Source organism: Lipotes vexillifer, unplaced genomic scaffold (assembly GCF_000442215.2).
Source record: "Lipotes vexillifer unplaced genomic scaffold, Lipotes_vexillifer_v1.1 scaffold646, whole genome shotgun sequence".
NCBI lineage: Eukaryota > Metazoa > Chordata > Mammalia > Artiodactyla > Lipotidae > Lipotes > Lipotes vexillifer.
The window spans coordinates 597,928-625,422 of NW_006769605.1; the positions used below are offsets into that span (position 1 = coordinate 597,928).

Genomic DNA, 27,495 nt, shown 5'->3' on the forward strand with positions numbered 1-27,495 from the left:
GAAGAGCGGGTGGCAGGGACGGGCTTCATAAAAACAACTCCAGGAGAACACGGCCAAGTTCAAGCTGACATAAAGTCAAGGTCACCTAATTCGCAATCCACTACTCATTAAAAAAAAAAAGTACCCCTCAGTATAGTTTTCTTTATTCATTTCTCATGCAATCTGTAAAATGTCTACTAACGACTAACTTTTGTGAAAGGTGTGGCTAAGCCTGATGCTACTGATGAGAAAGGAATGATGACAGCTGTTTTCAGATCAGCAATAACTGTTCAATAAATAAAAAACCAAAATCAACATACCGGTGAGAGCCAACTGTTCTGATGGATGAAATTTAATGGAATTTACTGCAAAATAAAAATATTACAGAAACAGGTTTAAAATATCATCAATATTTATTATAATTACAGCATGTATTACAAAGTTAAACTTAAAAACTAAAGGAACTATGATAGTTCAATATTAAATATCCTAATTCAGTTAAACATGTAAGTTAAAGAGAGCAGAGGTAGTGCCACATGGCATGGCCAAAAAAAAAAGAAGAGAGGTACAATACAAAGTAAGTAAATATGAACTATCAAACTGCTCAAGAATAGGCTACACAGAAAAAGGATATTAACAATCTATTTTTTATACATAGGGAAGTCACCTAGAGTTAAAAATAAACCAGGATGAAAAAAGAAAACGTAATTATAACAAGCAGAGGCAGATTATGGTGGTGCACACTGTTTATTGCCTACCCAGCTGCCCACAAGCCCACCCTTCCAAAAACCCAGTCTGTTCTGTTCCAGAAGACTCAGGAACTCAGAAAAGGCAAGCCCCTGATGGCCTAGGGACAGTTCGGATCGGAATGGATCGGGACCAGATGAGGACAGTTATGATACCCTCCCAGTCTCCTCTCCAGATGCAGGAATCTGCCCGAGGTGTCCTGGGGAAGCTCCAGCCCCATGACAACGCTGCCCGGAGACTGACCGGTCCTGAGCCTGCCCGCCTGCCAAGGAGCTCTCCTCAGGCAGACAACGAGAGACTGGAAGGGTGGAGGTCACTGTTCCCAGTCGGCAGCTCCCTGTCACCCCAACACAGGCCAACCCAAGGCACTGGAGAGCCAGCCCACACCCCCCACAGCCCACACAGGACGTACAGGAAGCTTCCCAAACCTCAGCAAGTTCTCTCTTCCACTAAGACTCTGTCAGGTATGCCATTAGATTGACACTTTTCTAAGAATCTGAAAAATGCTAGAAGATGCTCTTTTACTATTAACACTAGACCAGAGAGAACTGTGGGAAAAGCCGGTGAAAACTGTGACTGCCTTAAAAATGTTAAATAGAAAATGCCCCAAATAAACACTACTAACAAACAGTATTAATGCTCCCAATTTCAACCATCAATTGTTACTTTCTGGTGTCTATGTGAACTCCAGCAAATCAGTGTTGCAAGCAGGAACATTTGTAATACTCACGGATGACCACGAGGTTTAAGTGAAGAACGCAGGCAACGTGCTTAGCCAAGAATCCGGCAAATGATGGGCGCCAATGACCACCAGCTGCAGGGCCAGTTTATTCTCAGTACTGTTTACACAGACGTTAACAGCACATCACTACGTGGGGCGGGGGGACCCCAGCACGTGTGGGTGCAACGAGGCCTTAAAGCCCAAAGTCAGTGGGTCGGGCCAACCCACAGCCCCACCACAGCACAGCTAATGTCACTCACAGCAGCCACATGAATAGAAGAATAGAAGGAATAGAAGAGAGGGGGCCAGAGACCACAGTTCCTTATAACAAGCTCCAAGATCGTGTGTGTCTAACAAGACACATGCCCGCACCCGGCCGGCTCCACTCGGCTCCCTAACGCCAGGGGTTGGGGGGTGCGTGGGGGGAAAGGGCACAAACCTCGGGCACCTCCTCTCTGGAGGCAGCTCCGCCAGTCCACAGGTGGGCACACTCTGCTCAGAGGACCCAAGAGGAAGGAGGCAGGCACTAGGCACGTCAACCCACCTGCAGGGAGCTGTGCTGATTAAAAACCCCAGGGCTCCACACTCCTCTGTTACAGTAACTCAGTCACACAATCAGCACCACCAGGTGGAAAAGGCAAAAGCAGGGTGTAAACACGACAAAGACAGTGCCCAAAGCAGCCTGTGCTCTGCTCTCTCCTCAGACTCCTCTAAGTGCACGACAAGTCTAGAAAGAAACAGGCACAAACTCATAGCAACAGAGACAGAAGACAGTGAGAAGAGGCACCCGGGAAACACCAGGGTACAAACACACGGGTGACCACGGGGCCAACAGGACACAGGGATAATGGCACCTGAGTGGACACGGGGGTGATTGCAGGTGACTGAGTGGACATGGGGGTACATTTCTAGACTGCCAAGTCCCACCAAATGTCCAACACAATGCTTTTTTAAGAAGACCTAAAAGACAAATCCTAAAGTCTTCCAGAGACAAATATCCAACTACCTATGAAGGACCAAGATTCAAAAGAGCATTATTAGACTGTTAATATCAATCCTAAAAGCTATGAAAAAACAAGTCAGGGACTTCCCTGGTGGCGCAGTGGTTAAGAATCTGCCTGCCAATGCAGGGAACACAGGTTCAATCCCTGGTCTGGGAAAATCCCACATGCCATGGAGCAACTAGGCCTGCATGCCACAACTACTGAGCCCACACACCACAACTACTGAAGCCCACATACCTAGAGCCCGAGCTCTGCAACAAGAGAAGCCCCTGCTCACCGCAACTAGAGAAAGCCTTTGCGCATCAACAAAGACCCAACACAGCCAAAAATAAATAAGTAAATAAATTTATAATAAACAAAAAAATTAAAAAATTTTTAAAAAGAAAAAAAACAAACAGGTCAGCAGAGCACTACTTTCATCTTTCAAAGAAAAGTACTTCCTACATAGAAGACTATACTCAGCCAAACCACCCATCAAGTGTAAAGATAAAATACATTCTTCAAGCATTTTACAGTCTCAAAATTTTTCCTGTAAGACCCTTTAAGAAGGAAGCTACTGAAAGGCTTCCCTGGAGAAAGAGAAAGAACAGGGTCCAGAAGACAGGATGTAACAGAGGACAGAGGTGGAGAGAAAGCCCAGGAGGACACAGGAGGTAGATTGCAGGCATCTGTGCTACAGTCCTGGGTACCAACTGTCAGAGGGAGGGGAGGCTTCAGGGAGGGGCCAGAGTGACAGCAAAGGAACACAGACATGCAAGGAATGCCACATGTCAGGCAGATCTGCACGGAACAAGGCCAAAATAAAAGGCCACTTTTCCCTTCAGAGGAAGCAAAACTGGGGATTGCAAGTAAGGTGCGTGCTTGGGAGCTGTGAACTATATGGATGTAGCCACAAGTAGGTAAAACCGGAACATCCATTTAAATGGAAGTTGAGCCGTAACCATTCACAATGACAAGGAGCACAGAGGGATGGAGGGAGGAAGCGAGCCAATCTCCTTCTCCTTAATAAGAGTCACTTCCTTGTAGAAAACTCCAAAATTAAGAAATCATAAGATGGACTAGTTTTTTAAATGGAAGAAAAAAGCAAACTATTTAAAACTGTTAAAAGTGGTCACCTTTTGAGAAGTGAAAATGAGGAGTGAGGAGGGATGGGCAGGAGACTGCTGTTAATTTTTTATACAGGCTGGTTAACACTTTAATTTTTAGGTTGTCTATTTAGCCTGTCACATTCACTGCAGGCAGCAGCAGCCACCCAGACACAGACCTGGGGGAAGACAGTGGGTCCCAGCTGGAGGGGACGGCAGATGAGGCAGGAGTGTATGTGGGGCAGGGACATTCCATGTGGGAAGGTAGGAGCTGGTTCTCACGCTGAGGCGACAGGGACAGACAAGAGCAGGTGCCCTAAGAGAAGGAGGAGCCTGGCCACTGCCCTGACGGGACAGCAGGTACTCCCTCCCCCAACAGGACGGAAGACACGCAGAGGAAGGGGTTTCACCCAAGTCCGTGGGGGACACACCTATCCCTGGAGGTGGAGGGCGGACACCACCACCAAGCCTGTCTGCAGGGGTGAGGGGTGAGTGAGCCGGGGGCAGCATGACACATGGCCTGGAGCCGGGGCACTGGGAGGAACAGAGACATCTACCCACCAGTGCCCACAGGAAAAAGCCCCACATCCACACCCACCAGGATCCCAGGGGCTGACACACAAAGCACCTCTGCACCCGAGGAGCCTCCCAATGGAACACAGCTCGTGATGCTAGTGCACATGTTCCAGCTCCAAAGTGTGCACAGGTGGCCAGCTTTCTACGCCGCCCTTGGGACAACGCTGTTCAGGGAGCTGAGCTGCCCCTTCGTGAAGCTCACACAGTCAGAGGCAGAGGCCCGGCCCTCCCTGGGAGAGGACGCCCCGTGGTCCCACTGCTCACCTGACCCCACGTGGCCCGTGTACTTGGCGAGGCTCCGCCCCGTCTCAATGCTCCACAGCAGAGCCGTGTGATCTGCAAGATTGAAACGAACATGAGTGAGCTGCCGATTTTATGGTCTTTTTAATGAAAGAGGAAGATAAAAATCCTAAAACTGGGAAGTTACATCACCACCAGTACCTTGTGCAACTGTGCTCAAACTCCTCTGTGATCCAACTGATCCGAGAGGATAGGAGGTCAGTGACCCATCCGAGGCCACAGAACCGGCAGGGGGAACCCAGAGACCTGAATGCCTAGGCACTGTGCACTGCTGGCACCAGGCTGGGGACTTGGGACACAGGGGTCACTTGAGTCAAGGGCTCGTTATTTTGTTGAAATATTAAGACTTTTCAGAATTTCAAGCTATATTCAAATGCAAGTGGCATCCAAATCCAGTTACAAATTATTTGAGATAATACATGCTCTTTGGACCTCTCCTCTCTGGGCACAGTAATAAAAAGGTAAAAAGGAGACTTAATAAGGGAAACCTGAAACAAAATGCCGATTATCCAAGTGAGATTTCAGAAATATCAGAAAAGGGTCTCTGTATTCTTTTCTTAAACTGTAATTTCCAAAACAATCTGGGGTGCTCACATATGAACACAGTCTTAAACAAAAGAAAGAACTTTCTTCATCATTCTAATGACGTTAGCATTTCCTATTTCCACTATAAAAGGTAGGAGCTAGTGAGTAACTTTTCACAGGCTGGCAGTCATTTTCCACAAGTGAGCACATTTTTAATTTTAGGAATTTTTTTCTGAAGGGTTATTATGTTACACACCTTAACTAGCTCTCAAAAGCATCTCCTCTCCAATGAGGAGAAAGGGGGGTCTCTCTAATGCCACCCTGGGGCTCCTGACGGCAGGCTCCTCTACATGCTTAGGTTTCAACGCCACTCGGCCACTTCTGCTTCCAGGGCAGGCCACGGCTGCCAGCAGTGAGGCTGGTGTGGACTCACCGGCAGACGCGGTCCCCAGCACCACAGGCTGCGTCCTCGCCACACTGACATCCCAGATGCCATCCCTGTGGCCGATGTACTCCTTCACGAGCTGGCACACTGCCCTGGACGTGGTGGTCTTGAAGCTGGAGACAATCTGAAATTGTGATGGTAATTTACTGAGCGAATGTGTTTAAGTTAAAAAAAAAAATAAGACAGCATGTCTTGAAGATGCATAAATCACTGAATAGAAAATGTTAAATGTTACAGCAACACAACATAGGTGCAGCTGGATCTCACATAGCAGGAACGAAGTCCTTACGAAGGCCTCGGAAGAACCCCACAATCCCCCCACTTCCAATGCTTGCCTACCTGTGTACCTTACACATCCTCTCCCACAAATCCAAACCATCAGACAAAATATCCAAATTTTCAAAAAAGAAAAAAAACTTAGGAAGGTATACCCCAAACCCTTAACGCTAATTATTCTTATTATTTGGGAACTTGTGCTTTTTTATTTTTGGTAATTCATACCAACCACATATTATCAGGAGGAAAAGAGTCCAAGGCAGGGGAGGAAACAAAAGACAACACTTGTAAATAGATGAGGTTACTGAGCATGGGCTCGGCACCGGCCCTGCACTAGGAAAGGGCTGTCGCTCTGCTCCTGTATGACACAAACAGCAAATAATTCTCACTTTCTTTTATAAGTGCACGAGGAAGATGCTAATTAAACACAAAGAGTTTGGTTTCTAGGGCCTCCCTGGTGGCGCAGTGGTTGAGAGTCCGCCTGCCGATGCAGGGGCTGCGGGTTCGTTCCCCGGTGCGGGGGGATCCCGCATGCCGCGGAGCGGCTGGGCCTGTGAGCCGTGGCCGCTGGGCCTGCGCGTCCGGAGCCTGTGCTCCGCAGCGAGAGACGCCACAACAGTGAGAGGCCCGCGTACTGCAAAAAAAAAAAAAAAAAAAAAAAAAAAAGTTTTGTTTTTAGCTGTCATCTGTCCTGACCCCAAATGAAACACATGGCATTCTGAGAAAGAAGTTAAAGCAGCCAATTTCTCAGAAAATATCCGAATGACCCTCAGAGGTTAGCAGCACAATCATTTATACAAAAATTGCTTCAAATGTGGATCATGTGTTCTACCAGGGTCGGCGGAGACTCTGTGTCTGCTAAAAGCTACACACAAACAAGCTGCCCTGATTGGATTAGAAGCGTAGGCAGATGCTGGAGAAGGCATGGAAATCACAAAAAATGTGCTATTACCATTCCTTCTTAACGCCACAGCTTTTCTCTCTCCATGCTTTTTGCCCCCCAGTGTGCTAATGTCAAACATATAAAATGTTCCAATGAAACCTTAAAAGATACCCTCGGTTCTACAGCATTTACCACAGGTGCATTCTGCTGTTTATTATTAAATGACTATATGACTCTCAAAAAAAAAAAAAAAAAAAAGAGTTTGGTTTCTAAATTGTCTAAGATAAAAGATGGCTTTTCAGCTTTTAATTAAATTAGAATAATTTAATTAATCAGAATACTGAAACCGTAAAACCAAGTGAAAAAGAAAAATGGGTGGTATTATAGAGCTGTTTTAAACACTGATTTATTAGCAAAGCCCTAAAAATGTATCTAAATTTATTTTTAGTATAAAGGCTTAAAACACAATCCACTGTTCCACCACCTCAGGATGAGCCTTCAAATGATTCCTGATACAGTGAAAGACTAAAACAGATGCACAACGGAGAGACCCACTCTTCCACAAGTTAAATAAACAGGCTCCACTGACTGGGTTTAAATTTAAAAGAAGGGCAGGATACAATACAAGCTTCCAAAAGAAAGAAGGCCTTGCTCAACCTCACACCCTCACCTTCCCCTTCCTTCTGAAAGTTCATATCCCACCCAAACCGGCAACGCGGTCCCTCCACAAGTAAAAGTGCTTTTGTGCCTCCGGTGCCCTTCAGACGCCTTTAGGAGGGGCGGGGGCAAAGCGCGCAGTGAGCGGTGGGAAGCTTCCCAGACACAAACCGCCCGGACTCGACCAGCAGAAACTAGGGTCACGGCCAACACTCGGTCACGGCCAAGACTCGTGCCGACTGCATTTCCAGAGGAGTATGGGGAGAAGGGCATGCAGTTGATGATACTGAGCAAATGGTCTGAGGTGCTGCTTCCAGGTGTCCGTCACACTCTGACCACCTATGAACTACTTTAAAAATGTGGACTCAGACACAACTGCAAAGAGGCCCACAAGACAGACTGAATTACTCCCAGGGAACATTTGTGATGGAAAAGCAGAAGGATGCTTCTGAATTATTCTGCACTGAGATACAACTTAAAGTGCTCTAAAAAAACAAAACAGGCTTTTTCACAGCAAAAGATACTTATCTTTATAAAAACCTGTGTGAACAAGTTCACAAGTTCCTGTAAAGCGGTTTGCCCGTTAGAATGTGGCGCTGCCCCAACAGGCCTTAGAGCTGAGTCCCAGGCCCCCAGGAAGGGTGGGTCTGCGGGGGAGTGAGAAGCCTTCCTGGCTCCACTATGAGAACTCACGCTGTGGCCAGGGCAGAACACGCCAGATCTCCATGTTCACCTTCACTCTTTAAGATGGGTGCACAGTGCCATGAAGATGGTTTTTTCTAATCCAGATGAATTTTTAGTTTCTAAAATGATTGGGGCTTTAAATATGTCTAACACATTCTTTTAAAGCAATTATTGTACATATTTTTACCTTTGCCCAATTCTTAAGTTTTACTACTCATGGTAAGGGGTAACTCTATATAATCCTTTCTTCCTCTACTTCAGAAATGATCACAGGGAATTCCCTGGTGGCGGAGTGATTAAGAATCCGCCTGCCAATGCAGGGGACACGGGTTTGAGCCCTGGTCCGAGAAGATCCCACCTGCCACAAAGCAACTAAGCCTGTGTGCCACAACTACTGAGCCTGTGCTCTAGAGCCCGTGAGCCACAACTACTGAGCCCGTATGCTGCAACTATGGAAGCCTGCACACCTAGAGCCTGTACTCCTCAACAAGAGAAGCCTCCACAATAAGAAGCCCAAGCACCACAACGAAGACCCAACACAGCCAAAAATAAATAAAATTGAAAAAAAAAAAGGAATGATCACAAAGTTTTGGAATTCTAAGACCATACACTGTATACATAAACTGGAATAAACAATATAATTCAAAACAATATAACAAGAAGTTAGATAAGGAAGAACATAACCCCACTTGACATTTTAAAGAAGTAGTTTAATGTTAATTTATTAAAAACTGCAAAACTACTAAGTGTAAGCTAGATAATACAGAATAAAAAAGTTTTAGCCACTTACACTCTAATCAAAGGAAACACAAAAAGTCAGCAATATTCAGATTTTTAAAAAACAAAAAATTATCAAAGACTTTCAAATAAGCAGAAATAGCGTAAGACTGAAGCTGCTCCTTGAACTGCAGTTCATCTCGCTGTGGATACCATAATAAGTAACTTTAAGATGAAGAGAGCAAACTGCAAAAGTAAAAAGCTAACATTAACTATAGCCTTCACAGCAGACTCACCACAAATTTCAACTTTTTTCTAAGGTTTAGCAAAAGTAATGTACGCTCATTAAGGTTAGGTAATTAATTTATCTTTTGTTTATTCCAAATACTCCAAAGTGGTGATGCACACAAAATTACCTCAAAATATTACTTCATAACAGTACTCCTCCATAGATAAATTAAGTCCTAAATAATTAAATCTTTGCCACTTTAAGGTCAGAAGAAGATAATTTTTAAAAAAGCAAAATATGACCAATATCTCTATTTGCCTTGGACACAGACCTTCACTTCTTGATCATACTTAGAAAATTAAAGAAGCGGTGAACTAAAATGTAACTATAGCTCAGAACGTAAGTTCCACTGCTTTATACCCATTTATTAGCTTCTCCAAATTCAGAATCTCCATATCAAGCCAAATAACAATACAAAATGTACTTTCCCACAAAAAAAACCACACTAACACATAATGTATCAGCCGCAGTAACAAAGGTAACCTCCAGGTGTCTATGCACTGTGGCCACTTAACATCAACAATACTCCTTTTAAAAATTAGGTTTCTCTCTATCGCACATATGTGCACACCCTACATACACGTGACAGGCTGAGAGCCACACGTACCTTGCTGGTGGAGGCCTTGTAGGTGGTCTTCAGTTTCTGAGAAAGCTGGCTGGTACTGTGACTGGCTACAGAGACACAGAACCAACCGTCAAGACAATCACACAACCAAAGCACCATGAAGGTCAGAGCTGGGACAGGGAGACAGCTCGCCCCACCTTCTGTTCCACACGGGAGGACAATGCAAGCCAGGGGCATGGGACACGGGGCTTCCCAAAACCTCCTCTTCCTTCTACACCCACACCCAAATTACATTATTCCAAGTCCTGATGACTGCAGAAAGGAAGTGAGTCCTGTCCTCCACTAAATTCCAAACTCCCTCCAAGTGTAATGTGTAGGGCGAGCCCTGTGGGAAGGCAGCCTTACCTTTGGTTTTGAGTTGGCCCTTACTCAGCTCTGCCCCATCGATTGCTTGTCCTTCGGCAGCTAAACGGTCATTAAGAGTCTCAATTTCTCTGCGCACTGAAAAGTAAAACATGTACTTTTGATGTATATTCACCAAATCCAAAAGTGAACACATAAAAATGTTATACATTAGTACTGTCTGAACAAACACAGGAATGATATCCCAGTAAACAAGGTCACATTTACAGAGTTCCAAAAAACTCAAGACATCATTCCAAAATTAAAAAGCCCACCCCACTTCCCACACCAGAAAGACCTTGTGCTATCGGGTCCTCAACCAGGGCTCTTGGATTTCAACATAATTCGTGTCCTTTGTACTTTATTCAATGCACTTAAAAATGTTATTCTGACACTGTCCAAAACTCAATGAAACACTTACAGTCTAGCTGAGAACACTGAAATTGGGGGAAAAAACATACAATAACAAAAGCTAACTATTGTTGCCTGGCACCACAGAGCACAGTGAGGATTATATACCTCAAAGATTAAAAATTCAAGGGAGAAAAAAAAGCAAACAAACAAAAATTAATATTTGGGAGTTCCCTGGCAATCCAGTGGTTAGGACTCGGCGCTCTCACTCTCAGGGCCCAGTTCAATCCCTGGTCAGGGAACTGAGATCCCATGAGCCGCACATGCAGCCAGCACTTGGACTCTGCGCCTGCCGCCGCCCAGGCTGCCCACAGTGTGCTGAGGCAACAGGGAGGGCGGGGAGGGTGGTATGGAAGGAAGGCCGAGGGCAAAAGGCTCGGAACAGATCCAGCCTGAGCATTTGGACATGTTCACAGGCAGCAGGAAGCCACCAAAACCATTAAGCAACTGACAGTGTAAACTCGAAGTACCTCCAGCATTAGTCGTTTGTAATCCTATAGTTTTTCTTGAACAAACTGCATCAACTCATAAAACATAAGGCCTTAGATCACAATGGAAATTCAGCAATACCTGGGTTGCTACAACTCTGATAACAAACCCTTAAAATCAGATGCAGTACACAGTACCTAATTTTTATTTGATAAAAAGTTGGAATAATTACTCACTCTGTAAATTTTCAAGGTGGACTTATAAGAGAATCCAATATTAAAACATTAAATTTTCCAACAGCAAAGTTTAAATGACACAGGATTACACTGTCTTCACCACTGATCCACACCAATTACTTCCAGAGTGAAAAATATTTTAACAATGCAAATGCTGTTTATTAGTATTCAATTTTTGGAAACAACTTAAAAAACATGAAAATCCTGATTATGGTTACATTTGCATAATATAAATTTTATAAACACAAGCTCTATAAAAATAACAAAAACTGGACTTTCCTGGTGGCGCAGTGGTTAAGAATCTGCCTGTCAATGCACGGCACACGGGTTCGAGCCCTGGTCCGGGAAGATCTCACATGTCACAGAGCAACTAAGCCCGTACACCACAACTACTGAGCCTGCACTCTAGAGCCCGCGAGCCACAATTACTGAGCCCACGTGCCACAACTACTGAAGCCCGCACGCCTAGAGCCTGTGCTCCGCAGCAAGAGAAGCCACTGCAATGAGAAGCCTGCGCACCACAACGAAGAAAAAGCCTAGCAACTAGAAAAAGCCTACACACAGCAACAAAGACCCAATGCAGCCAAAAATAAATAAATAAATTTTTAAAAATTTTTTTTAAAAAATAACAAAAACTGAAGATAATGGAACAGTGAGAGGGTAAAGAAGGACAGGTTCATTTCCCAACGCTTGACAGTGAAGCATGAATGCATGTGGCCTAAGGCTGACATGGCTAAAATAGAAGATTATTTCAATTTACAAAAATTATCATGACCAAAAAGCCAAGGCAGCCCACAGACGGACCCTGCCTTTCTGACCTCTGCTTTCTTAATTGTGGCCGTGGATGCCTGGCTACCAGCTCCAGAGACACATGGAGAAAATTCCCCGTCCCTCCTCTTAGGATCTGATGATCTGGCTGCCAGGACAGGACAACATGTAGGAGAAAGGAAGGACAGCTGCGTGGGGAAAATCATTCCCAGGGAAAAGCAATTAGAAAAACCTTTCATCAAAAACTGCTATGGGGCTTCCCTGGTGGCGCAGTGGTTGAGAGTCCGCCTGCCAATGCAGAGGACACGGGTTCGTGCCCCAGTCTGGGAAGATCCTACATGCCACAGAGCGGCTGGGCCCGTGAGCCATGGCCACTGAGCCTGCGCGTCCGGAGCCTGTGCTCTGCAATGAGAGAGGCCACAACAGTGAGAGGCCCGCGTACCACAAAAAAAAAAAAAAAAAAAAAAAAAAAAAAAACTGCTATGGTGAATGACACAGGTAATGGATCAGACGTGCCAGGGACTTCCCAACCTGCCCAACTCTAAACTAGCATCTGGGCAGCATCCCTGGATTCAGAGAAAGTGGAAGTCTCTGTATCAAAATCACTGCTTAAATGTTTAGGCTGGAAAGTTGGAAAGTATGCCCTTAAAACTTAACAGATATTTTAAAAAAGAGGATAAAGTCCAAAACAAAACAAAAATTATCGTGAGAAGAACTAAAAGCAAAATATGCAGAAAATGTTTTCCTTTGCAGTGTGGGATGGGCCTATAGGCAGGGGGTAAAGGTAGATCTTTCCTTCTTACACTGTTTGACTCTTTAAGCAAATGAATGCATTGTTTCTAAAATTAAAAAAAAAAAAGCCTAAAGCCAAGCTAATTAAAAATTCTTTTGATTTACCTTTAATAAGTCAAACAGATAATACACACATTTTAGGAAATTCTCTAAACACAGTATATTTTAAAGAAATGAATCAATGTTTTCTTAGTTTATAGTATACTTTGTCTAGGGAAAGTTATAAGATGCATTCGTTCTTCATAAAATCATAATTCAGACTGCCAGGTGTGGTCAGCAGAATACCGCCTGCCCCAAAGGTAACCTGTGAACACATGACCTGGTGGCAAAGGAGCCCTGCAGGTGTGACTGAGGTGAAGGACCTCTGATGGGAGATGATGCTGTGTGACCCAGGCGGCCCATCCTTGCCCCGTGTCCCTAGGAGTGAGTCAGAAATGAACAAGGAGGACTCTGCCTGCCACTGATGGCTTTGAAGATAAAGAGGAAGGAAGGCCATCAAGCCAAGGACAGGGGGAATGCCAGCAAGATGGGGGCCTCTGTCTTCACACCACAGGGAACTGAGATCACAACCCAAACCAGCAGGAGACACACTCCTCCTCATGCTCCAGAAAGAGCACAGCTCTGCCAACACCCTGACTTGAGTGTGCAGAGCAGGCAGATAATAAACGTGTGCCATCCTGAGCCCCTAAAGTTTGTCAAAGCAGAACAGAAAAGGAATACAAAGGTGAATGTCTACCCACAAATTAAACTCTCAAATATTTGTATGGAGAAGTGAAAAGTTATAAAAGTATTTGAAATAAGAGAGATACTCACATTCTAAGTTTTCAATATAAAGGTTTTCAAATTCTCTTTCTATTTGACCAAACAGTTCCAAAAGAGTACTGCGAACCGAGGAAGGCAGTTTAGAATCCTGCAGAAAAAGAAGATTCTGCTTAAAATGAACAAAATGAGTGAACAAGAAACTCTGACACTAAGCACCAATATAATTTTTCCAAAGTGAATTATTTAAACTCTTATTTTACATCTTTACATATTTTATTTCTTATACATAAACACTCAAAGAACTTAAAGTTTCTAATTTCTACACATGAAACTAAAATCAAATTGTATAAATGGTTACCCAGGATGGCATGAGATTTAAGACCAAGCACGTCTTCAAACATGTAACTTCCTTTCACAAGGAAAGAAATAAGCATACCTTATTCAAAAACTCCCAAATTTGTAGAAAATGAAGTTATAAAAAGCCTTTAAGCTCTAGCATATGGTATTATAAATCCATTTTAATAAGCTGTTTACTAATAGAAGATGTACCTTATAGTCCTCATGTTCACTGTGCTTCAAGCAAAATAAACTGGATCATTTCCTGTAACTCTACTCAATACCTACAAGATTATTATAAGGAGGGAAAAGAACTCTCAGCTGTAAGAGCAAAACGTGTATTGGCTAAATGAAAACACCCACGTGGAAGCTCCCAGGCCTTCGCAGGTGCTCTGCCCACCACCAGCACCCTGCCCCCACCGGGCGGGAAGGCAAAGGAAGCAGCAGCAGCAGCTTCCTGGGCTCGGTGTCCTAGGCACCAACTGTGTTCTCAGGCACTCACTTTCCAGGCACTGCTGGTACTGACAGAGGCTATGTTCCACTCCAACCTCCTGAGGGTGCGGCCTAAACAATATTTTGTATGTGCCCCACCCTACCACTTAAGAGTTATTTTCAAACAAAATTTTTAAAAGACAGTTCTAAAATAATGTTTCAATGGTTAACTGATGCCAGTGTAATTTTCCAAGTGAGTTTTCAAATTTATATGCAGCATAAACTTTTTGATGTTTAATGAGTTGCAAATACAAAAATAAGACATAATGTTTATTAAATCCTTTCTCAGATTAACTTCTTAGGAAGACAGGAATTTTAGGCAAAATGATCTGTAATGATACCAACGTTTAGCAACATGTTTTGAAATAATCACAGAACATGAACGTCAACTTTACAAGCTACTTAAAGATATGTGACGCCACTTGTTTAAAAATTCAATCTGGGAGAATTGGTGATAAGCCTCTCTCAACACCCCTCTAAAATACCAATGAAAATCATGGGAAAAAAAGCCTCTCTCAACACCCCTCTAAAATACCAATGAAAATCATGAAAAAAAAAAAGAAACGACATCTTAAAATAACAATGAACGCAAAATAAACCATCACAATTAATGTCTGACACCCTGTCCACCTGCCTGTGGGCTCCCCCTGCCCGTTCTCCCGTACCCCTCATCCACTTAGCCCTCCTCGAGAGGGCGGGGGCGGCATGGGTTGAGAGCCTTGCTAGCCCCTCCCAAGGCCAATCTCCTCTTCCGTGTATCAATTCCTACTCACCTACCCTCACAGTATTTAATGTTAAGGTCATTATTCAGCAACTGAAACGTTACCTTTACTTCGAATGGTAAATGCAGCTTCATGTAAGATGTAATCGCAAAGGGAGACAATGTCAGCATTAACTTCACTTGAGAAAATAAAGACAATCAAGAAGGAGACGTGCAGTGAAAGGGGAACTTCTCCACCAGAGGTTAAGTGGAGCACAGCCCAGCTCTGCAGTTGCCCCCAAGTGAGAGGTGCTGAACTTCTGGTATCATTTGAGAAAACTCATGACACAAAAGCTACGATTCAGTAAAGTTCTAAAAGAATCTGTGTTTTGTCACAGCCGACGTGAAAGAGGAGGCAGGAGGCCCCTTTCCCAGACTCAGTTGATGCTTCCCGGTGTAGACACGGGCCTCCCACCTCTGAGCCAAGCACCAGTGCCTCAAATGCTTCTGACTCATGAATCCAAGACACAAAATTCCCATAAAGACTCCCCAAAAATTGACAGCTTGACTGCAACCCTGTCTAGGGTAATGACCTATGGCTCCACTCAGATGCCCTGATCATTGGCCTCTCGCACCCGAGGTCCGCCCCTCGCCTACCATGCCAAGTGCCCATGCCCAAAGCCGTCACCACGGTCCTGCTGCCACGGAACTGGGCAGAGCACCCTCACCAGCCCGCAAGGGAGCTCCTCGTCCACCAGCAGGCACCGACCCGCCCGCAGGGTTCTGAATGACCCTCATAAAGGGTTACCCCAAGATGCAACTACCTGCTGGCTCTACATCACAACAGGGACAGCGCAGAAGGCCCTGAGAACATGGTGTTACCAACAGAAGATGCCAGCAGAGACGGCTGTGGAATTGTCACTGCTTGAAATTTAAGTAAATCTAACAACTTACAAGTATCTTAGACTACCTGCACTATCCAAGGGGGTAGCCAACAGCCACATTTGACTAAACTTAAAAGTAAGTTAATTACAATTTTTAAAATTCCTCAGTCCCACTAGCCACATGTGGCTCTTGGTTCCCATATGTGATAGCACAGATCTACAACATTCCATCACAGAAGTTCCACTGCACAGCTCTGATTCAAACATTCCTTATAAGAAGAGATCAGAACACAGACACCCACAGAGGGGCGACCTTGTGAGGACACAGGGAGAAGATGGCATCCACACCCAGGAGAGAGGCCTCAGGAGGACCAACTTGCCCACACCTGGACCTCCAGCTTTCTGCCTCCAGGACAGGGAGTAAGCAGTGTCTGCAGTTTAAGCTCCCAGTCTGCGATGCTTTGCTACGGCCATCCGGGCTCACGAAAAACATCAAAGCCATTTTGGAGGCTCCTTAAATCTATGATTTTATTTCCAAATTTAAGCTAAAATGCAACCATTTCATTTATTCATCCAGTCAACACATAAGAGGACACTAAGTGAACGTTTACCACATGCCAGCAAAGGCAGCGCTAGGTTCCAAGCACACATAGCTGCCTCCTAGAAACACATCCTCCACATCCCAGCTTGCTTCTAACAAAGTCAATATGCAAATGAGCCAGTTTCTCAGATTTAAGCCATATTTTCCTTTAACATTATGGCTGATGAATTAGTTCTAATTGCAAAACAATGATTATAAATTTATATGTATTTATTTTTTTTACGTATATACTTACGCCTATGTAAAGATATAGCAGATGTAGCTATAATTTATTTTATTATAACATGTATTTTATTTAGGCTTCACGACAATGTTCTTTTAAAAATCTAACATTTTTCTTCATCATAAAGCAACTAGGAAAAGTAAAAGCAAACTTATCAATAAAATATTAGCTCATTTAATCAAAGGTGGTACCAAATTATCACCAAGACATAATGTAATAAGCAGGAGATAACACACTCAACTACAGCAAACACAGGATAAAGCCAAGAAAAGTTATTGAAAGATCAGATTCCAAAAACTCTGCAGAGAATAGAAGGAGATCATTATACCTGATTCTCTTCTCTTCTGGAGACTCTAAGACAGAAAACCTAAAACTACACTGTCAATTCACCTGTACAAAGAATAAAAACTAGTCCAAACTGTCACACCCACATTTTTTATTAAGTACTGTAAACACATTAACCTGGAAACCGAATTCTGTCTCTGTGTAAGCTGTTGACAGCAGTTTTAACTGGTTTATGAGGGAGGCTGTGTGTTTTGGTAACCCACACTTTTTCTCTACTTTGGAGACCTGCATATATTTGGCTATGTTTGAAACACTGCAAACATGATCCACATCTTCACCAGACACTCACTTGTCCCTCTAACATGTCTCTCGGCAGGCCAGTCCTCTCCTGCTCTGAGCTGTTAGTTCTTCGTATGGAAAGGCTGTGAGATTTGCGTTTCTGTTTTGCTTGGCGAGCAGTTGAACAACTCCCGCTTTCTGTGGGCATTACTTCTGAAAGGTGATATCCTGGTCACTCCTGCAAGAAGCTAAACAGGAGCAGGAAAAACAAGTACTTTATTTCTGATACAGCAAACTGAAATGAAGGAAAAATAGATGATTACTTCTCATTGCAAATTTCCTTACTATGTTAACATTTATTATGTAAATTAGAATGTGATAAATTATCATGTTTTAAGGTAGAGACCACAGCCTTTATTAAAGAGGTAACTTTTTATCAAACTTCACTAACATCCTTTAAAAAAAATCAAACAGCAAAGAAGGGCTTAAAATAACAACTCTCCCTTAGCCCACTCTCGGCAGACTCAGCCCACTCCCCGGAGGGAACCAATCCTAATTGAATTTTCCAGGCTACAGATTCTAGAGCAATGCCCTCCAAGAGAAATCCAATGCAAGCCACACATGTAATCATAAATTTTCTAGTAGCCACATTAAAAAAAGAACAAGTGAAATTCTAATGATCTAACCCAATATGTTTAAAATAATATCATTTTAGTCAACATAAAAAACACAAACAGGGTATTTCAGTTCGTAAGCTCCCCGTTTTCCTTCATACTCACAATGCCTCTTGCTTGGAACCAGCCATGTTCCCAGTACACACCTGTGGTCAGGGCCGCCGTTACACAGCATACCTGCACGGCATTCCAATATCCACATAATGCAAACATTTTCCTTTACCCATCTTGGACATTATCTACTCATTTCCTGCTATTATCAATTCCTCCTCCCAGTATAATCACATCACTGTTAGCTTTTTTTTTTTCCGCTGCGCCATGTCTTAGTTGTAGCACGCGGGATCTTTCTTGCCATGTGCAGGATCTTTAGTTGCAGCATGTGGGATCTAGTTCCCTGACCAAGGAATGAACCCGGGCCCCCTGCACTGGGAGTGCAGAGTCTTAGCCACTGGACCAAAAGGGAAGTCCCAGCTAATACGATTCTAAGAAATATATTTACACATGAGATTTTCCTTCTTCAACTGCAGATTTACGTCTTGGACATTACCTACTCATTTTTTGCTCTTATTGGTCCCTCCTTCTCTCAATCTATCTATTTTAGTGCATGTAATTTAAGTATGTACTTATGTTTCTTCCTTCTTCAACTACTGACAGTATCTTTGGGTCCTCACTCTGTAAGGTGTAGAGTATCCCACCTTTTCTGAAGCCCACCCCACAGCCATACATCCCCCAACTTTGCTGTCATAGAACGTTATACAAATGCCAAACACAAAGTATGTGCCCTCTGAAGATTCTGAGCTTAGCACTCACAGGACCTGTCCCCTTGCCATGTGAGCCAACAGCCACCTCCTTTGGATTGCTGGTGCTGTTCCAGTGTGGATGAGGTACAGCTGTCTTAACCGTGCAGCTATTGCAAAAAATTCTGGTGTTTTCCAGTTTCTTACTATTGTAAATAAAGCTACTATGACAATAACATGCAGGCTATTGTGTGAACTTAAGTCTCTACTTCTTTTGGATGAAGGCCCAAGAGTGAGACTGCTGTATGTTTAAAAAAAAAAAACTAAAGATTTTTAAAAATCTTTATTGAGATATAATTCACACAAACTCCACTCTACCCAAACTTTTAAATTTTGATGAAGTCCAATTGATCAATTATTTTTCTTCTAAGGATCATAATTTTAGAGTCATGCCTAAGAACTTTTGACCAGCCCTAAATCCCAAACTTTTTCTATGTTTTCTTCTTAAAATTTTAGTTTTATAGGTTACATCTAAATTTATGAGCTAATTTGGGGCTGATATTTTTATAAGATGTGAAGTTTAGATCAAGGTTTTTTTTGTTTTGTTTTCGTTTTTTTCTGGTGATATCCAATTATTCTAGCACCATATGCTGAAGACTATCCATCCTACACTAAACTGAGAAAGTTTGGCATCTTGATCGAAAATCAATTGGCTTTATTCCTATGGGATTATTTCTTGGTTCCCTATTGTTCCGTTGTTCTGTGCTGTCTTGAAATTAGTGATTCCTATCACTTACATCTTTTTCAAAATGTCTTAGCTATTCCAGTTCCTTTGCCCTTCCATATAAATTTAGAATAATCTTGTCCATACCTACAAAAATCCTGATAGGATTTTGATAGGAATTGTGTTTAATCTGTTTACCAATTTGGAGAGAATTGGCATCTTTATTATGTTGAGACTTCCAATCTATGAACACGGTACATAGGTTTTAGATCGCCTTTGATTTCTTCCCTCAGTTTTGTAGTTTTCCCATAAAATTTCTACACATACATTCTAAATTACCCTGAAGATTATACTTTTATTTTTGAGCAATTTTAAATGACACTGTATTTTTATTTCCATCTCCACATGTTAATTGCTGGTATACAAAAATACAATTGATTTTTGTGTACTGAGCTTGTATCCTACGTTCTTGTTGAGCTCATTTATTAGTTCGAGATTTTTTTATAGATTATTTGGCATTTCCTCTGTAGACTATTATGTCATGTAAAAAAAGAACAGTTTACTTCTTCCTTTCTGATCTGTATGCCTTTATTTCCTTTTCTTATCTTATTGATCAGGCTAGAAATTCCAGTATTCTGTTGAATTAGAAAGTGATAGCAAACACCCTTGCGTTATTCTGATCTCAAGGTAAAAATATTCAGTTTTCACCATTAAGTATGATGCTAGCTGTAGGTTTTGGGTAAATATTGTTTTATCAAATTGAGAAAGTCCCCCTCTATTATTCATGTTTTGAGAGTTTCATAAGTATTAAATTTTGTCATGTTTTTTCTGCATCATTTAATATGATCATATGGCTTTTTTTAAGGTCAACTACACTGATGATTTTCAAATATTGATCTAACCTTGCATCCATGGAATAAATCCCACTTGGGCATAGTGCGTAATTCATTCTGTTTGTTCTCTCATTTTGTTTCTTTCTTCTGCCTTCTTGTAGGTTATTTGAACATTTTTTAGAATTTCATTTTGACTTATCTAGTTTTTGAGTTTCTCTCTTTCGTATAATTTTTCTTAGTGGCTGCTCTAGATTTTCATTAACTCTTTACAACTTATCACAGTCTGCTGATCATCAACTTCTACCAGTTCATGGTAAAGTGTAGAAGCCTTACTTCCTCTGTGTCCCTTTGCCCTCCCCATTTATAACACAATCATCTTTAGTATTTCCTCTATACACACTAAGAACCACATCAGACGGCTATGGTTCAACCTTCAAACCTAATTTCAGATAAGGAAGTCTACTGAATTTACCAATTGATTTTTTCTTTCCATTGTTTGTTCTTCCTTCCTGGTGTTCCCAAATGATTTCCTTTCTGTTTAGAGAATTTCCTCTACCTATTATTTTAGGGTAGGTCTGCTGGTGACAAATCATTTGAAGGATGTTTTCACTTGATAGAGAATTCTAAGTTGATAGTTCTTTTCCTTCAGCACTTGAAAAATGTGCTACTTCCTTCTGGCCTCTGTAGTTTGCGATGAGAAATCCACTATAGGTAAAGGGACATTTCTCTCTCTTGCTGCTTTTTCATCTTTGGTTTCAGAAGCTTGACTATGATGTGTCTCAGCATAGATTTCTTTGAGTTTATCTTGCCTGGATTTCACTAAACTTTTTCAATCTGTAAGTTTATGGCTTGCCAAATTTGGGAGATACTCAACCAGTATTTCTTCAAACATATTTTCAGCCTCGCTTTCTCCTCTCTTTCTGGGACTCTGATGATAAGAGTCTCTTGTTAAAGTCTCACAGGTCCCTGGGGTTCTGTTTACTTTTTTCCAGTCTATTTTCTACTGTTCAGATTGGGTAATTTCTATTGTTTTATCTTCAAGTTCACTGATTCTTTTCCTCTGTCCTCTCCATTCTGCTGTTGGAAGAATGGAAAGGACAGGAAAAGAATCAGTGAACTGATTCCACAAGTTCATTTACTGTACTTCTCAGTTCTAAAATTCCATTTGTTTCTTCTTTATAGCCTATATTTTCTTCCTGAGATTTTCTGTTTTTCATTTGCCTCAAGTGTTAGTAGTTCCTCATTGAAAAACTTTTATGATGGCTGCTTTAAAATACTTGTCACTTAAGCCTCAATATTGTGGGCACTGCTATCAGGCGTGGGATCTGGTTTCAGTCTTCTGTTACAGCAGGCCTCTTCTGACATTGCCCCAGCAGGCAAACAAGGGTGCGGCCGTGTTTCTGCCAGGTGGATGTAGAAGGTGGAGATGGAAGTGAGGGCTTCCCACTCAGCTTCCACTCATCTGGGTGGAAGTACTCCTCATTAATGCCAGGCGGGGTTAGAGTTCAGCCTCTCCCTTGGCCTCTACTCATATCACAGGCGCTGAACCAGGGGTGCTTTGTTACTGTACCCTACACGGCCTCATTACCACGGGTGATGGTAAAACTCCTGAATCTCTACTAAGTTTCTTCTGAGGCCATCCCAACAGGAAGGAGGGTGTTCTTTGTTACCACCGAACAGAGATGAAAATCCCAGCTCCGTACTGATACCACCAAGCACAGAGTGTCTCAATACAGACTGTCAAGGGTAAAGTCTAGATTCCCCACCCTGCCTTTGATAGTAAGAGTGAGACAGGGGCTACAATGTTTTCTAAAAATGTCCTGTCTGGCAGGCTGTCTCTTTCCTGGTCTTTTGGCTTTTCTTGGGGCTTGTCTGAGCCCTTTGGTGTTGCTGGGTTGCTGGTTTCTCCAGGCCCAAGGCTGGGATGTATGGGGCAAAAAGAAAACCCAGGAAACTCAGCCCTGCATCATTTCTCAGGTCCCCATACATCTAGCCAGTCTACTTTCTTCTCTCCACTTTTCAGTCTCATATTTCTTCTGTATTTAATGCCCAGTGTTTTTAGCTGTACTTGGAGGAATAGGAAAAGTACATCTACTACAAAGGCAGAGAGATCTTTTTAGTCTCAAATTAGACATGTATAGGCCTTGGTTTAAGATGGCAACAGAAAAGTAAGTCTTGTTTCACAACCCACTAAAAACATTCAAATTGGTCAATTCTGTGTGTTTAGGTTTAAAAATTTGAAATCCATTAATCTATTAAAATTATCACTTACTTTTTGTAGCATTATATAGACAAAATTTAACTCTCAAATCTTTTTATTTAAAGGACACTTAAAAAAGGAATAAGGTTGCTTTTTTCTCTCTAAAATTCTCATTAAAAAAAAAAATCTTCCATTCACCTCACTTTTTTGGATATTCAATTTGTCAAAGCAGGTCACAGGGCCAACCCAGATTCAAGTAGAGGGCTGAGACCACCTCTTGATGGGAGAATGAGAAAGAATTTGTGTAATCCATCACACCTTATGTCACTCACTAATTTTGGTTATACACTGAATAACATTCTGCTTCCCTAAAAAATAACAGTGACTGGAACTAAATAGTTTTGCACTTCAGATATTTAGTGGAATAACATGGATATAAATAACCCAATTAAGTTAAACACCCACTCAGAATAAAATCCATAGAAGAGGTTAATGGTTAAGAACATGAGTTTGGGAGTCATACAAACCTAAGTCCCCCCCACCCCACACCCCAAACCCTCAAAGGGTTGGCTCTTTTCCATCATGAAGCCTCAGCTTGACCGTTACTTCCTCAAAACGGCCTCCCTTGACAAGCGCTAGTCACAGCACTTCATGATCCTCACCACGTTTGTACTTAGATCTTATTTATAGTTTGCTCACTTAATAAATGTCTCCCCCGCTACACCATCAACACAATGAGGACGGGGACACAGTTAACTGGGGCCACTACTGTATTTGTTAGGCTTGACATAAACACATCCTCAAATATTTGTTGAATGTATGCATGAACAGAAATGGATGAATGCTACATCTACCACTGATGGGCTGTGTAACCTTGGTCTAGTTACTTAACCACCTTCCTAAGGCTTAACTATGTATTCTTTGAAGCAGGTAAAATAACAGCATTATTTCATTAAGTCACTCATCAATAGTCCTCTCATCTGTAGATGAGCTAGGTACTAGGAATGTTGTGGTGAATGAACAGGCTTGGTCCCTACCCTCAAGTTGCTTAGAGTTGGGGTGGAAGACAGACATTAAACACACAATCTCATAAATTATTACAGAAGCTATAAATTGTGATGAGTGCTTCGAAAGACATATGCAAATATTATGAGGCCAGCTATTAGCTAGAGTTACAAAGATCATTCTGAGAAACTGGCATCTAAATCAAGACTGAAGAATTCCTAAAAGTTAACCATGTGGAAAACAGAAAAGGAAGTAAATATTTTAAGGACACGAACATCATGTGCAAATGTCCTGAGCCAGGAACGAGACTAGTTTATCAGAGATATTAAAAAATAAATACTATAGCTACAACACAGCAAACAATGGAGAGAATGGTGCAAGATAAGTGGAGAGACAGGCTTAGAGTCTGTTCTTTTGTGTTTATAGTTTATCGTAAAATAAAAAGGAAGCTACTTAAAAGTTTTTAAGCAAATAAGCAACACTAGATTGGTTGCTATGTGAAAAATACATGGAAAGATAAGATGACCATGAATGAAGCCAGTCAGGAAGTTACTGAAACAGCCTAGGCAATAAATGACGATAGTTAAGATGAGAGATAGATGAATGGACTGGGTGGGGGGGTACTGGGAGGGGGGAGAGGTATCAAGGATAACCCTTGTTTCTGAGGCAAGAGGTAGGTGAAACGGAGATCAGATTACTGAGATGAGGCAGCAGATATGGAGAAGAAACCAAGACCTAATACTGAATATATTATGTTTTGGCAGTGTCTCTGAATATCTAACATACAAAGAAGCAGGAGGTGTACGGGTCTAGAGATGAAAAGAGAACTAGGCAGCATGTATAAATCTGGGAGAGGTCTACACAGACAGTAAATATGGTCAGTTTGACTCCATCATGCCTCCAGGTCCAATGCCTTACCATTATTACGCTTCTTCGCAAGAAAGGAAAAAAAGGTTAAATTACTGGTAGATACAGACAACAAAAAATAAAACTATCAGTCCCTTACATGATATATGGAAAAATTAATTTCGATTAATTCTTGACAGAACAAAATGACAACGAATCTTTTTCATGAAATTTATCTGAAAAATTTGAGCTATAGAAATTAGAGATAGTTGAAACAAAGGTATAAAGAAAAACAATGGCAGAATCTGTGGTTGGTAGAATTTTATATACACAAAAAAAGATACTGATATTTAATTTAAAATATTTGAATATAACAAATTTACGTTATTAAGCAACTCCTATGATCCCAGTGAAGAATATTCCAGTAATTTTTTAATGGAAACATTTAGAGACTATTTAAGTGCACCATATACAAAAGTTGACCAAGAAATCAAACTGATTTAAAGGAATCTTATCCAGAAATTATATTCCTCATTAAAAAAAGGTCGATATAATTCTCTTTTTCAGTGATTATACATATTAAATTGCTAACTTCATAAAGCATCTCAGTTGTCAAGATTTTCAACACAGAGATTTATCAGTCACCTCGCAGTTTATAAGTTATGTTTTTTATAGGAACAAACATATTAACACCCTGTGAAAGCTCAAGAAAAAAGGAGACTACCTTTAGACATTTCAATCAAGCAAATAAAGGAGCAAAGAGCTTCTCTTTCCTCCCTTAAGAACTTCATCAGAAAAAGTTTATGCATCTGGTAAGCATAAACTGGGAAGTTAATGCATTCCCAAGATTCTACAAATTGGTGATAGGAACCGTGAAAATTGCAGTATCAACTCTCCTTTCACCTTAAGTATCACATCACCGGCATTTCCAGCCTCTGTATCTTCAGTAGGAAATAAGCAGTCTTCTTCACAACTAACTTTTAAAATCCTCACCTTCTGCCTGTCCCTAAGCCTTTTTTTTTTTTTTTTTTTTTTTTTTTTTTTTTTCTTGCGTTATGCGGGCCTCTCACTGTTGTGGCCTCTCCCATTTGCGGAGCACAGGCTCCGGACGCGCAGGCTCAGTGGCCATGGCTCACGGGCCCAGCCGCTCCGCGGCATGTGGGATCTTCCCGAAACGGGGCACGAACCCGCGTCTCCTGCATCGGCAGGCGGACTCTCAAGCACTGCGCCACCAGGGAAGCCCTGTCCCTAAGCCTTTAACTCCTCCCTCAACCCCATGAACCACATGGTGTTGTTCTGGACTTTGCCTGCTTTTGTTGGTCACTTCACAAAATACTCAATACACTGGTCATCTTTTCCCATTGATCAATTTCCAACCAAACACATACATTTCAAACAATTATAAATCTGGAAGAGGTTCTGGTTCCCCAAAACCTGGCCTCAAATGATTTTTCATACTGATTTTCTCTCTTAGTAACTTTCTAAACTCTGTGAAGTCATATGTCAATACGGGTTCATAACGCCTATGCCACACACTGTGTTATTAACATTCAAAGATTATGTGGCTAATTCAATGTCTGTCTCTTCCTGTAATTTCTTCAGCTACACTTTATCTAATTTCTAATTCTTCCAAAATTAGATCTGTAGGTTTCTCTAGTTCTTCTAACCTCTTCTAAATTTCTTCTTTTTTTTCTGTTAATCTATCACAATCTTTTTCCTGAAATTTTACTCTTGCCTCTTCATTCACATCCTTCATCTTGTTCCCCACAGTCTTCACTGGTCCCACCACCACTTCCTTCCTTCCTTCCACAGCTCACCCTGGTGGAGAACAAGCCCTTAGCCCAGGAAGGGACGTATCTATCATGTTCACCTCAGTCCACGGGTCAGTGTTAGCATAAATCTTATTTAAATATCTGATAACACGTTGAGGGTTTTTGCAGGATGACATCATGGAGAATGGAGCAGGTGGCAGGTGTTTGTAAAAAGAATACTGAAGTGATGTAGCGTGGAACCTAAGCTAGACAAGAAGAGAAATACAGACAAAAGAAATGATGGAGAGATACTGATGGGTTGGGAAGTCTGTGGTGAGGCTCAAATGGATCAGTAACTAAAGAGTCACTAATATTCACAACACCTCTGTGAGGTACAGTTCCCAAGTACTTAACAGACTAAACACTTAATCAATTGGCCATGGAGCTGTAAAAAGAAAACTTTTTCACGCATGTGAGTAAGCTGCTTTAACCACTATGCACTGTTTTACCTCAATACAAACTAAAACAGAAGCCCAAAAATCCAAGATAACCATCTTTCTTCAAAACAGTCATACTAACCCAATACCACAGGGCATATGACCACTTTAAACAGAATGTTTATGTGACTAAAAGGTCCTACTGGTTTTTTAAACACATTCAAGAAAGTATAAATAGTCCCCTCCAAAAATCCAACCTCCCTATCCTATCGGTCAAACAAATGAATTTAATATAAACTCTCCTTCTGTCCAACTCATCTGTCCTTGCTATATACTGCCACATGCCTATTACCCCCACCTACAAAACAGTACTCAAAATTCCATATCCAGTGGGATTTTTAAACACTTTTCTTTTAGCAAGAGAAAAACACCTGCCTGAATAGTAAATGTCATGAACGTTAATCATGTGTACAAAATGGTTAAAGGATATAATTTGCATGTGGCATTTAAAAATACAAAACGTGACTGGACTTCCACAAAAAGGTCGGTAGAGTTTTTCATAGCATTTCATTGTGAAAGCACCGTTATTGAATTCCTGGAGGCAAACACCAAACTCAACTGCTGAGCGACATCAACCAGAGGCAGCCCCGCAGTCCACCCTCGGTCAACACGGGTAAGGTGTCCTACCGTTGACCCAGTCGAAGGCACGAAACACACGCTAACCAGCTCTGGACATGAGACGGGACTGGGGGCATGTACAACCGGAAAACAAGCAAGACTGTTTAAAGACCTTAATTGTTAAGGTCCTCGAATCGCGGACGAAATACGTAACTGTGAAATCTTCTTAGGAAAACCTGGACTAGGGAATTCAGAGGGCTGTCGGTACCCCTGGGGGAAGGGGCTGGGGTGTCAGCTCAAGGCCAGGGCACAACAGGTGCGCACGGCTGTCCAGAGCCCTGAGGAGAAAGGACAATCGCCGATGCCTCCGTGCGAGCACTCTGCAGGACGCGAGACTGGACACGGACCCGCGGCAACTCCTGCCCAAGGTCGCGGCGCCCCTCCCGCGGCCCCACACCCGCTAAGGGGCCCACGGCCCCCGGACTCCTGCGCGCTCGCGGGCGGGAGACTCCCGGGCGCCTCGAAGGACCCGCCTCACAGGCCGCTCTGGGCGAGGGGCGCGCGTTCCAACCACGTCAAGACCCGGCCGGGCTCGGGGTCGGAAGGGGACGCGGTCC

At 42.3% G+C, this 27,495-nt stretch overlaps 1 protein-coding gene across 1 annotated transcript in view; it reads right to left on the minus strand.

Annotated features, from left to right (window-relative positions):
• Positions 1-17,279, minus strand: part of WDR37 (WD repeat domain 37) — a 45,417-nt gene extending 28,138 nt beyond the window's left edge. Inside the window, exons 1-7 of the mRNA XM_007445657.1 lie at positions 17,124-17,279; positions 13,305-13,401; positions 9,859-9,954; positions 9,496-9,560; positions 5,371-5,506; positions 4,377-4,448; positions 300-344 (exon numbers count right to left, since the gene is read on the minus strand). Coding sequence (XP_007445719.1) covers positions 300-344; positions 4,377-4,448; positions 5,371-5,506; positions 9,496-9,560; positions 9,859-9,954; positions 13,305-13,401; positions 17,124-17,261 — 649 coding nt within the window. The 5' untranslated portion in view covers positions 17,262-17,279. The remainder of the gene's footprint in view (positions 1-299; positions 345-4,376; positions 4,449-5,370; positions 5,507-9,495; positions 9,561-9,858; positions 9,955-13,304; positions 13,402-17,123) is intronic.
• Positions 17,280-27,495: the final 10,216 nt, after the last annotated feature.